This window comes from Tenrec ecaudatus, chromosome 9 (assembly GCF_050624435.1).
Source record: "Tenrec ecaudatus isolate mTenEca1 chromosome 9, mTenEca1.hap1, whole genome shotgun sequence".
Lineage (NCBI taxonomy): Eukaryota > Metazoa > Chordata > Mammalia > Afrosoricida > Tenrecidae > Tenrec > Tenrec ecaudatus.
This window is the reverse complement of record NC_134538.1, coordinates 49430895-49444040: the sequence shown is the minus strand read 5'-3', so window position 1 is coordinate 49444040 and position 13146 is coordinate 49430895. Positions and strand designations below refer to the sequence as shown.

Genomic DNA, 13146 nt, shown 5'->3' with positions numbered 1-13146 from the left:
CTAGGAGTCAGCCTTGACTCGACAGCAATGAGTTTGTTTTTGATGAATTTTTTAATATTATAATCGTTTCAAAGAATTATAATTCTGTTGGTTCCATCTATGTATCTCTTCAGCCTGTCTATTCCTGTTTGTGATAGTTAAGGTTTATTGTGGCAACCTGACTGATAAACACATGTGGGATTAATTGAAGGGCAGAGCGATAAATGGCTCGGTGAGCCTCGCCTTTCTTGTTCTCTGGTTTCTTGCTCTCTGAGGGTCCAACCAGTTGTGGCTGCTTTAGCTAGTTCTCTGCCTCAGCTGGCAAGGCTCACTTCCTGGAAGACATCCCTGAGGAGAAGCCACATGGACCTACGCTGATGCAGTCCTGGGTGCTGGAGCAGCTACGTGGAGACCCCTGCCAGTGCTGAGATGCTTATCTGCTCACTGATTAGGCTTTCCTCCTGTATTCGGTGTCATTGTGTGTGTTTTGTGAGTTTGAGGAGGACTTTGTAGGTCGGTGTTGGACATATGAGCTAATGTCGGACTTATGGGCTTGGACTGGACTGGGTTGGGATGTTTAATGTATAATTACCCTTTACATAAAACTCTCTTATAAAATATGAGTGTTTATGAATTTTGTTTCTTACCTACACTAGCACACTGTTCATCTGTTCATGACCTTCCATAAAGCCATGGGCCAGTGTTTTATCATTCCAAACCATCCAGATTGGCAGTGAGGGTGGGGAGCGCGGAAGACTCCTAATTGTACTCCCTCCTTTCAGGCTTACAGCATAAGTAACCTAACCTTCACTTACAGTTAAAATTACTTTACGGCAACAGAAATTTAATCAAGTCACTCCATTGCCTAAATTGCTTTAATGATTCCTGAATTTAACCTGAAATTTGAAGCAAAACATAGAAGATCCAAGCATGGAACATGCTTGGCTTCTGAATGTCATTCTGTGTTCTCTATTACATGTAACGTTCATTCTAGTCTGAGCAACATACTAGTGTTTCTTCCAAAAGACTTTTGAGCATCCTGTTTCCTCTGCCTGAAAAGCCATCTCTACACTCCGCCTCTCCTGGTTACATCAAAGTGAATTTCAATGAATTACAGGAGGAAATAAGTACTGGCAGAAAACAGGTGAATCATTTTTTCCCTTTAAGGCAAAGGTCAACAAACTGCCACCTAAGGCTATCTATAGCCTGCAGACTATTTAATAGTTTTATTGGAATACAGCCCCACCCATTTGTTGACACATTATCTGTAGTTGCTTTTACCTGCATAGGCAGTGTTGAGTAATTGGGACCGAGACAACATGGCTTCCAAAGCCTACCATACTGGTTCTCTGGCCCTTTTCAGAAACAGTTTAATACTGCATTAAAAAAAATTTCAATGCAGAAATTCTTGGCACAGAAACACAGAAATATTTTTTTAAAAACTTAAAACTTAGAGCCTTATCAGTTCTCAAATACACAAGCAAAATTGAAAGTCAAGTGACAACCTTAATAAGTATAACAAAGGGTTAACATTCTCAATCTATTGAAACCTCACAATTAGTAAGGGAAAGCTCCACATCTAACCAGGAAAATGGGAACATTGTCTCAATACTTCCTTGAAACATGCAGCTTGTACATGGCCCATCCACAGAAGACAACCGTTTCCATCTTGTCAGCAATCACAGGAAGCCAACTTAAAGAAATTGTTACTTCGTGGCTTATGGAACAAACTTACACATACTTAAAAAACAGTAATACCCCGAATTGGCAATTTTTTTAAGAAAGAGGCAGTCTTATGCAGAGGTAACAGGAACAAAAATCCCATGTACACTCTGTAAGAAATATGACTTAGAAAACTGGTCAAAAGGTCATTCCAACTAAAAAGCTTCGTGTTAGGGAAATGACATCCTTATAACTGACCATCGAAGGCAGACTCTGTTCTATGGTAACCAGGTGGTGGGTTGTCAACCTACTTTTTTCAGGAGAAACGTGAGACTTGGCTTGTCCGCGCACGAGTCTACAGGTGGAGCCGTCGCCAGCACAGAGTCCACAACTGTCTTCCTTGGCATTACTGCCCAGTTGCCGATCACAGCCCACTGCCTGCCGACAGAAGCATGGTGGTCAGAGGTGGGCAGGGATACAGGGGGAGTGAAGCGCCAGCTATTTCAGGAAGCTTATTGCTATTATTATCTTTCTTAAAGATGCAGATGTGAATTGGTCCTATTTTATGAGAACATAGCATAAGGTCTAATGATATAAAGTTTACAGTCTACTATAATTTATAAGCTTCTTATGCAAAGCACAGATAATTTTAAAAGAAAAGAAACCCTAACCCTAACCCTAGGTCTAACCCTAACCCAACCATAACCCTAACCCTAACCCTAGGCCTAACCCTAACCCTAGGCCTAACCCTAACCCTGACCCTAACCCTAACCCTAACCCTAACCCTAGGCCTAACCCTAACCCTAATCCTAACCCTAGGCCTAACCCTAACCCTAACCCTAACTCTGACCCTGACCCTAACCCTAACCCTAACCCTAGGCCTAACCCTAACCCTGACCATAACCCTAACCCTAGGCCTAACCCTAACCCTAACCCTAACCCTAACCCTGACCCTAACTCTAGGCCTAACCCTAACCCTAACTCTAACCCTACAGGCCTAACCCTAACACTAATCCTAGGCCTAACCCTAACCCTAACCCTAACTCTAATCCTAACCCTAACCCTAACCCTAACCCTAACCCTAACGCTAACCCTAACCCTAACCCTACAGGCCTAACCCTAACCCTGACCCTAACCCTAACCCTAACCCTAACCCTAACCCTAACCCTAACCCTAACCCTACAGGCCTAACCCTAACCCTAACACTAATCCTAGGCCTAACCCTAACTCTAATCCTAACCCTAACCAGAAAAGAAGAAGGGAAAAAAAGAATAGAAAAAGAAGTCACTAACATGAACCCTTCCTGTATACCCCCATTCTCCTTCTCTTATTTATATTTTTATTCAGATATTTTTATAAGTACAGAAATTAAATGAGAGATTTTATATGCAATTGGAGTCCCTTCCTCTACTTCCCTCACTGCTACTAAGTCAATTTTGACTCATCGTGACCCTATAGGACAGGGTAGATCTGCCCATGAGGGTTTCCAAGACTACAATTCTTTACAGAAGAAGGAAGCCTCACCTTTCTCCCATGGAGCTGCTGGTGGTTTTGAACTTTTGACCTCCCTTTTAGCAGTCGACTCATAACCACTATGCCACCAGGGCTCCCTATATCACTCTAGAGAGTGCAAATGGTCTGTGCTCCACTACAAACCTGGTGCTGGTGTTTCAAATCACCCAGCGAGAGAAGGTGGCCTGCTTCCATAAAGCAGACCGCCAAGGAGCCCTGGGAGGCAGCTCTACTTTCTAACACAGGAGTCACTGTGGGTCAGAAATGACAGTAATTTCCCCCCTCTACGACCACCCACACAAACACGCACACTAGTAGTCCTTGTCTCTCATTTCTTCCTAGACACAACCATTACCCTGAATTTGGTGTATAGCATTCTGGCCCAGAGTTTTCCTTTAATTTCCTCTCTCTATTTATATCTCTACCCCAGTATATCTATATCTCTCGATCCTTATCTTTATAAATTCCATATTTATATACTTATATCTCCTTGCTAGCTCTATCATCTGTACCTATGCTTATATAGCTTGATCATTTGTCAATATGTCTAAATACATCTAATTTATATGCAATTTAATAAATATATGAAACTAATGAAGAGGATATCTCATATGAAATATGCTATCTTTCCATGTCTTGTGAATTATTTTTCATATATATACATATACACATATATAATATACTTATATAATATAGATGCTAGATACTAGCCTCATTATATACTTTCCTTTTAATGTATGTATCTTTGACATGATTGTGCCCAAGTGTATGAACTGAACTGATTATTTAATCTTGCTCCCCACTCACTCATCTGTATTCCTGTAACCAGTTGCTGTCTAGTCAGTTCTGATTGCTGGGTACACTCATGGGTGCCAGAGTAGAATTGTGCCTTAGAAGGTCATCGTTTACTACTTCTTTGAAAATATATCACCAGCCCTTTCTTCCAATATTCCTCTGGGTGGACTGAACCACTGACCTTTTGATTCGCATCGAAGGTCGTTAACCATTTTCACCACCCAGGGATTTATATACCTAGTATTCAGATACATGGGAAACAGACAGCTCACTTGTAAATCCTGATCCAGCACTCGGGTACCCTTCCTGTTCCATTGCCACTTTTTATAGGTGAGTCTTGAACCAATCAAACTTAAGGAACATAATGATTTCTCAAGAGCAAAATGGAGATATTATGTTTATACTTCAAGTAGGATAGAGTTTACAAACCAAAACCAAACTCACTGCCATCGAGTCAATTCTGACTCCTAGTGCTTCTCCGAGACTGTAACTCATCATGGGTGTAGAAAGCCTTACCCTTCTCCCTGAGAAATAACTGGTGATTTTGAACTGCTGACCTTGTGTTTAGCAGCCAACGAGTAGCCACTACGCAAGTAAGGCTCCTTAGAAGAGGGTGCCAGTGAGAGTTAAATGAGAGAAATGAATGTAATGTTCCTAGCACAGTGGTGAGATGATAGCAAACTGTTCAATAACTATGAGTCCATTTTAATTATCTGGTTTTCATTTTATTTTGACTCCTGGGAAGAGCCTCTGAGCTTTAGTTTGGGAAGTGGCTGAAGCAGACTCTGTACTCAAGGTGTTGACCAGGAAATCAAATGGTAGGAAAGAGAAACCACATTTAAAGGGGATTATTTACAAAACGCTAGTGCTAACGGGAAGGAAAAGATTGAATGAAAGCTTCAGGGAGTGGTCAGAAAACTCCCAAGGTAGTTTAAAACGTTGAGGACGTTTGACCCGTCAATAGAGACATTTTCAAATTCACAAAGGGCTGTTATGAGAAAAGGGTTTAGATTTGTTCTGTGTTTTTCCAAGTGGTGAGAGCTACAGATTTAAGCATAATTTAGCTTAAAATGAGAAAGTTTGAAAAGTCAGTTATCCAATAGTAAGTATTCAATCATGGACTAGGAGGCATTGGGCGGAAAAATTGTCGAGGGGAGTGAAATAATTAGTAGCGGAATCCATTGAACTTTCAGATCTTTTCCCCTGAAGATGAAGTAAAATCTTACAAAGCTAGGACTACATGAGTAATAACAGCCGATTTTCAGCGAATGCTTACTCTGTGCCCAGCATGATGCCAAATCCATTACACGCTACTCTCAACTCCGTGTCACATCAATCCTAGAATGTCGGCACTATCTCTGTATTACAAACAATGAACCTGTTCTGGAGAAGTTCAAACAAATTCAAGGTTAGAAAGGTCTGTAGGGGGACATGAGCACGGATGCCTTCCACACACCGTGGAATAACCAATCATTCAGGATCAGCGGGATGCACAGACCCAAGCACAATGTTTACAAAGGTTAGGGAAGCAGGAGGACCGGAACCAGAGAGAAGAGAGGACAAGTGATGGGCACTGACCAGAATGCTATGGAGGAGCAGTAGGACCAGAACCAGAGAGAAGAGGGGACAAGTGATGGGCACTGACCAGAATGCTATGGAGGAGCAGTAGGACCAGAACCAGAGAGAAGAGGGGACAAGTGATGGGCACTGACCAGAATGCTATGGAGGAGCGGAAGCAAAATGTGTATGAACTGCTGAATGTAAAATTGATGATCATCTACTTCACAGTACAACAATTTTTACAAGAGAATTAAATTTGTCCACAAACTTTTTGAGGCCTCCTGGTATATTGTGCTAGTGATGGGACTGAGTCCCAGGTCATCAGAATCATAACCCAAATGCTCCGCCTTCTTCACCGTTAGCCCCAGCAGCTGGACCACGAAGAACCCAGTTGCAGAAGCCATGATATTAATGTTTACAAGCGCATGTGGAATAACTTAAGAGTGAGTGAATTTGGACACCCACTTGCGTGGTTGGGATTCAAAAATAACTTGTGTCGGTGTAACTTTCTACCAGGGGAGTAATTCTACCAGTAAATTATAGAGACCCTGCACCTGGGCCAAGTTCTGTCCTCACACACTGATGTCCCTGAGCAATTAACATTTCATGAGAATGAGATTCGCCCTTTATCTGATCACCCGGGAAGGGTGTGGGCTTAGAGCTAGGATGGGCTTGTTTTGAAGAGTGTTTAGGGCCTTATAAGATCTCGGGCAATTGAAAACCTCCCTGAGCATTTATATTGGTTTCATAATATTTTTTAAAGTTACATTTCATCCAAATCTTGCAGCCAAATAAAGCATATGAAAAGATCACGGGGAAAGAATATCTGAAAATTAAGTCTGGTTGCCTTATGATTCATAGGATATAAAACAGAATGGATCTTGAAAACGCCCTCATTTTCACTAAACTTTGCGTTTCTCATCATATTCACCAATGTGATTGGTCGTTCTACTCTGTCCGGTGTTCAATACGAGTCCACAGTGACTCAGTAGGAACACATTTTGGCATTGACTTACTACAAAAAAAGAAGAAGAAGAATCCAAACTCATTTCCATTGAGTCCATTCCAACCCATGCGTTACAAAACAGTACTATGACATGGAGTTTTCTTGACCGTGATCTTTTCTAAAGAGATCATCCGGTCTTTCTTCCGCGGTGCTGGTCGGCAGATTCAGCAGGCAAACATCTAGAGACTTAGGACTCTGGAGGAACCTAACCTATATCACCGTTGTATGCCATTGAGTTGATTCTGATTCCCAGGAGCCCATGTGATGGAAGTAGGACTGTCTGATAGGCTTTCCTAGGCTGTGATCTCCTGGGAAGAGATCAGCAGGTCTTTCTCCCACGGAGCCACTTGAGCTGCCATCCTACCAGTTAGCAGCGAAGCACTTAACCGTGGGCCACTAGGGTTCCTTATCCATACAGGAGAACAAACTAGCCATTAAGGAGAAGGCCTGGTCATTCATCACAAGATATTCTTTGCCAATTAGAAATTTCGTATTAAAATCCAGCTTCTGCTGACAAATACGTGTACTGTCAACTTTGTTCATGGCTGGTGCCTTCACAGTGAAAATGGATGAGCAATTTCCAGTTGACAGTGTCCCTCGTCCCTCCCTGTGACCACACTCCAGCAGCTTCCCCTCTGGGCCATGTGCAAACATTGGAGTTCCAACCTTGGTTCTAAGGTGCCTAGGTACGGTTCTTCTATTGCCTGGACTGTCTTTACCAGAAACGCTTAAAAACCTTTTTAAATTGCAAATTTCAGTGACACTTAGAGCAACACAAAAGGAACATCCAATGACTAAGAAAGTAGATTTTGGAGTTAGGTTGCTTGAGTTCAAAATCCAGCTCAATCATGTTCTAGTTAGGCAACCTGGAATAATTACTTACCCTCTTCAAGTTTCCATGTCCTTATAAATAAAATGGAGATAATGACTGTCTGTAATCTCTAGGATGACCATGGGCAAGACAGGAAGTGTTGAGAAAATGACTGATGGCTAGTTAGTGCCCGGTAGGGGGGGGTGGTCTTGAGTGGGTACCAACTCATGGAGACCTTCTGCACAACCAAGGGACATGCTGCCCTCTCCTGAGCCGTCTTCCTGACCCTTATTTTATATATATATATATATATGTGTGTGTGTGTGTGTGTGTGTGTGTGTGTGTGTGTGTACAAAACTCACTGCCATTGCGTCCCTGATTACTCATAGAGACCCCTTTGAGTTTCCGAGGCTGTAACTATTGACAGGAGTCTAGAAAGCCTACTCTTTCTCCCACAGAGCTGCTGGTGGTATTGATCTGCCGACCATGGGGATTGCAGCCTGGTGCATAACCACTACACCGCCAGGGCTCCTACAAGCACAATGAGTAATAGAACCAGGAAATCTAACTTAGGTGAAGAAATCACAAAAGACTTTCACATCAGTGATGTGAAACTTCGACGTTAAAGATCAACAAGGGCAGCCACAGCATGGGTAGAAAGAAGAATAAGCAACACATGTGGGGCTTGGCAGCAGGAAAGAGCCTGGCACGTTGGCAGAGAGGGCAACGCAGCCCCGAGAGGGGCGAGAACAAGAAGAGCCTGAAAAGGCAGGCAGGGATTTGGATTTCACCATCAAGGTCACAGTAAGCCACTTGGGGTGGTTCTGAGATGGAGCATGATAAGCTCTGAGATATATATATATTATATGTATATGTATGTATAATATATATATATACATATACAATCACTTTGGTTGCTGTGTGAAGAGTAGGTTTCAAGGGACAATGGTGAAAACTGAGACATCAGACAGGTAGCTAAAGATACAGTCTAGACAAGTACAGTAGGGGCTCAGATTAGCAGAGAAGTGGAAAGAAGTGGTGGGGCCAAAGTCAACTCTGGGGAAATGGTTGCGAGGACGTGGCAATGGATGTGATGGGTCCACTGAGAGAGAAGAATCAAGAATGATTCAAAGAGATCAGGTACCCAACTGCCCATTGCCTACAGTAGGGTTGGAGGCAGGAGAAACCTGTTTGAGGAATAAAATCCAGGTGTACTTCTGAGCAAGCTAAGTTTGAAACATCTGGTAGTTCCTGGTGGAACTATGTGGCAGTAGGTGGTTGGGTCGCTAATGCATGGAAGAATAGCCCGGGGAGAATAGTGGAATATTTATTACTGACCTTTCTTTCAGCAAAGAAGAGTGGAAATGCACTCCTAGCCCTTTCCTCCCATGTCCACACTCCTCAGCATCTGGCATAATGCCTCTGAATTGCCCACACCCATTACGGGCCGCTGGGACTTATGCCTCCTTCATACTCATCGTAGCTCTAGATATGAACTCTGACAAACCTGCTGGGATGCACTCATACTAACTTTTCAGAAAATAACCAGTACTCTTTCTCACAGCCCGAAGCTAAGTTAAATTTAATGGGATCTCACAGAACCATTACTATTGTCAGTGTTATCCTTTCAGAGAAATGGTTCTCCAAGTACAGGGCCTGGGCCACAAGCCCTGGCAAAAGCAGGGAAGGTGTTAGAAATACCATACTTGACCTTATCTCAGACCCACTGAATCCGAAAGCTTGGGGGTGGAGCCCAGAATTCTGTTTAGAACAAGGCTTGTGCACGTTCAAGTTGTCCCAAGGAACCACAGGAAGCCATGCACGCCATCTTTTCAGCTGACACAGACAGAATGCATGCGTACCATTGCCTTTGAGTCCATGCGGATTCATGGAGACACAGGTGAGACAGGGCAGAGCTGATCCAGGTCATCTTTACAGAAGATCACTAGGCATTTCTTCCACAGCTCCACCAGGTGGACACAAAGGTGTCAACCTCATATTTACCAACCAAGTAATGAACTCCTATGCCACGATGAGATATAGGTGCCTGACTTTAAATAAGTGAACCATGATTCATGAAATCGAGAGATATTCTCTAAAACCCTTTTTATATTATAATTATCTAAGACAATATTTCATCATCGTGAGCCAAAGCATAGAAGAAAAGGATTCTCTAGTGAGAATGGGCATGGCAACAGGAAGCAGGTGTGGCTTACCTGACAGATGCCACTGATGCACATGTCCAGGGAGTCTGCATTGCATCGAGTTCCATCCAGGACCTTGGGGGCCAATTCCACTACCAAGCTTTGTCCCCGAGCATGACACTTGAGCGCACAAGGTGCAGTTGGGTCATTATATCGAGGAAGCCATTCATAATAGCGGCCCTGATACTGGACATCATTGTAGGCAGAGCACTGCTGAGCTCTGAAGTCCTCTGCATCCGGGGGGCAGTCCTGGAGACAGAGAAAAAGGACCACAACCTATATCACTCAATGAGCTGAGCCACAGAAAGGCCAAAAGAGTTTACCAGAATCCCACAGACTCAGACCCTATTTGCCTCTCTCCGGAAGTCATCTCATTCTTTCATGCTGCTTCTAATTCTAGACCAACCCTGCAGCTGCAGAATCACCGACACCCCCCCAGTGTGATCTTCACATCTCTCCACTCAGGCATTCTTCCAGGTGATTCAAGCTTACCATATTTGGATGTCAACTTTTGCTCTACTTTAGTCATTGTGGATATAAATCTTCATGTGCATTACAGTCCCTCGTTGAAATATGGAAAATGGAATGTTTGGCAGTTTTTCCTAGGTGGCTCATGTCTTTCTAAGGATTGCAAGGTAAAGGATTATTTCCCCCTAATTTACCAGTCAACAAGGAGCTTCAGTGGCGCCAAGGTCAGTGCTTCAGACCTGCCAGTCCCTCTAGGGAAGAAAGATGTGTCTGTCTGTTCCCATGAATTTGACCTTCTTGGAAACCCTGTACAGGGTCTCTATGACTTGGGGTTGCCTCGAGGGCAGTGGGCTTAGTTTGGAGTCAATGTCACCATCCAGTCGATTGTAGTCACAGGGAGCAGGCTTGTGTCAGAGTAGTAGAACTATGTTCCACGGTATTTTTCAGCAACTTTTTTTTTCCAGAAGTACATCGCAGTCTTTTCTTCTAGGGCCCCCCGGTCGGATTTGAGTCTCCAACCTTTCAGTGAGCAGTCAATAGGTACTCCGTCTCTACTTCACGTGGCCTAGAACAACTGTGCTTTGTGAAATTGTGTGTCTGTGCCTTGGCTGCTGTGGTAGTATGATAGTTTTTGAGAGTCAACATGGCTCTCAAAGGACGTGTGGGCGGAGTTTAGCCTGTCAATCAGGTCACAGATTGATTGGAGAGCAACAGAGATAAATGGCTCACTGGAGACCCTCTCCCTCCTCCCTCTGCTTTCACCTTCCTTTTGACAAGCCACGTGGAGCCACACTGAGAGCTGCAAGACACTTGGAGATGCAGCCACTGCCACTGGATCGTGATCTTCTCACATTTTGCATCATTGCATGTGCTGTGTGTGTATGAATAGGGATTTATGGACTGATGTTGTACTTAGGGGTTAATATCAGACTTATGGGCTTGATCTGGACTGGCTGGGATGTTTTCTTAATATACAGTTAATCTTTGGTATAAAGCTCTTTGTCTTTTTCTATTAAATACTTTTATTGAGGGCTCTTACAGCTCTTATCACAATCCATACATTCATCCGTTGTGTCAAGCACATTTGTATATATGTTGCCATCATCATTTTCAAAACATTTTCTTTCAGTTTGAGCCCTTGACATCAGCTCCTCATTTTTCCCTCCCTCCCGCACCCTCCCTCCCACATGAACCCTTGATAAATTATAGATTATTGTTTTCATATATTACATCGTCCTGTCTCCCTTCACCCACTTTTCTGTTGTTCACCCCCTTGGGAGGGGGTTATAGACCGATGATTATGATTGATTCCTCCTTTCTTCCCCTACCTTCCCCTTATCCTCCTGGTATCTCTATGTTCATTGTTGATCCTGAGGGATTTAGTTGTCCTGGATTCCCTGCGTTGCAGGCTCTTATCTGTAGCAGTGTGCATGTTCTGGTCTTCTCAGATTTATAAGGTAGAATTGAGGTCATGATAGTGGAGGGGGAGGAAGAATTAAAGAACTAGAGGAAAGTTGTGTGTTTCATCGGTGCTATACTGCATGCACCCCGATGGGCTCGGCTCAGCCTTGTGACCCTTCTGTAAGGGGGTGTCCAATTGTCTACAGGTGGACTTTGGGTCTCCACTCCATTGCCCCACTCTACCCTGCCCCCATACACACACACCATTCACATTGTTATGATTTTGTTCTTGGTCTTAGATGCCTGATACATGATCCCATCAACACCTCATGATCACACATGCTGGTGTGCTTCTTCTATGTGGACTTTGTTGCATCTCAGCTAGATGGCTATTAGTTTATCTTCAAGCCTTTAATGCCCCAGATGCTATATCTCTTGATAGCCGGGCACCATCATCTTTCTTCACCACATTTGCTAATGCACCCATTTTGTCTTCAGCAATCGCATCAGGAAGGTGAGCATCGCAGAATGCCATATCGTTAGAACAAAGTGTTCTTGTGTTGAGGGCGTACTTGAGTCAAGGCCCAATGTCCATCTCCTACCTTTATACTTAACATAAGTATAAGTACATAGATCTATTTCCTATCACTATATATAAATGTTTACATATGTATATGCCTGTATTTAGACCTCTATAAATGTCCTTTGCCTCCTAGTTCTTTCCTCTATTTCCTTTCGATAAAGCTCTTTCTTATACATATATGAATGTCTCTGGATTTGTTTCTCTAGTCAACCTGGTCTAACACAGGCAGTTACATAATTTCATGTCAACTTGCAGATATGAAAGTGCAGGGGTGGCGTCTAGCCTGTCAATGAGGTCACAGCCTGAAGTACCTCCTGGTGGACATGGCCTTCTCATAAGGAGGATCCTGAGAACCTCCCCCCTCTCTCTGCATTCACCCCTCTATTGAAGAGCCACCACTCTGAAACCCAAGAGAGCCCTGGGGATCCTCCCACTGCCACTGGATCCACAAGACTTTGCACACACTGGTCTGTGATCTTCCTGCATTCTGCCTCATTGTATGTGAGTCTGAAGAGGAACTTATGAACTAGTTTTAGACTTGTGGACTTGAGTTGGAAGGGGCTGGGATGTTGAATTGATACACAATTTCTTCTTGACACAAAGCCCTCTCTCACACATATATATGAGTGTCACTGGGTTTGTTTATTTAGTCACCCGGGCCTAACACAGCTGTTGTCTAGATAATTCATTTGCTTTGTCTCTCTGTTATCAGGGGTCCACCACCATTCTCTGCTGGCACCAAGTACTTGGTTCCAAATGACTATAGCAGATCATTTAGATTGCTTAAATTCTGTCTAAAAGAGGAGTAAATAAATTCTGAGTAAATTCTCTAGAGAGTTCTCATGATCATAGAGAAGGAAAAAGAAAGTGTTTTATAAGTCTTGATGACTCAGGGGGGTCTTTTAACTAAATTACTGATTCCTTCCACCAGATATTTCTGAAGGATTAAAGATGCTAGATGGCAAAAGTATTACTTTGCCATTCAAAATCTACCTTTGTTATACAAAATTCCTAATTAAATAAAATAGTTTCATATGTTTTCTCTTATTATTAATATAATAAATGTTCATTATAAGTATTTGGGGAAATAGTAAATTAAGATTTTTTGTTTCAAAATCTTTACACAAATCGTCAGTGAGTTTCCAAGGACAAATTTCTGAAGACA

At 43.0% G+C, this 13146-nt stretch overlaps 1 protein-coding gene across 5 annotated transcripts in view; it reads right to left on the bottom strand.

Annotated features, from left to right (window-relative positions):
- The window catches only part of ADAMTSL3 (ADAMTS like 3), a 398206-nt gene that overhangs the window by 219648 nt on the left and 165412 nt on the right, over window positions 1-13146 (bottom strand). For all 5 annotated transcript variants that reach the window (XM_075558058.1, XM_075558055.1, XM_075558056.1 and 2 more), the window contains exons 6-7: window positions 9542-9778; window positions 1953-2079 (exon numbers count right to left, since the gene is read on the bottom strand). In XM_075558058.1, the coding sequence (XP_075414173.1) occupies window positions 1953-2079; window positions 9542-9778 (364 nt within the window). The remainder of the gene's footprint in view (window positions 1-1952; window positions 2080-9541; window positions 9779-13146) is intronic.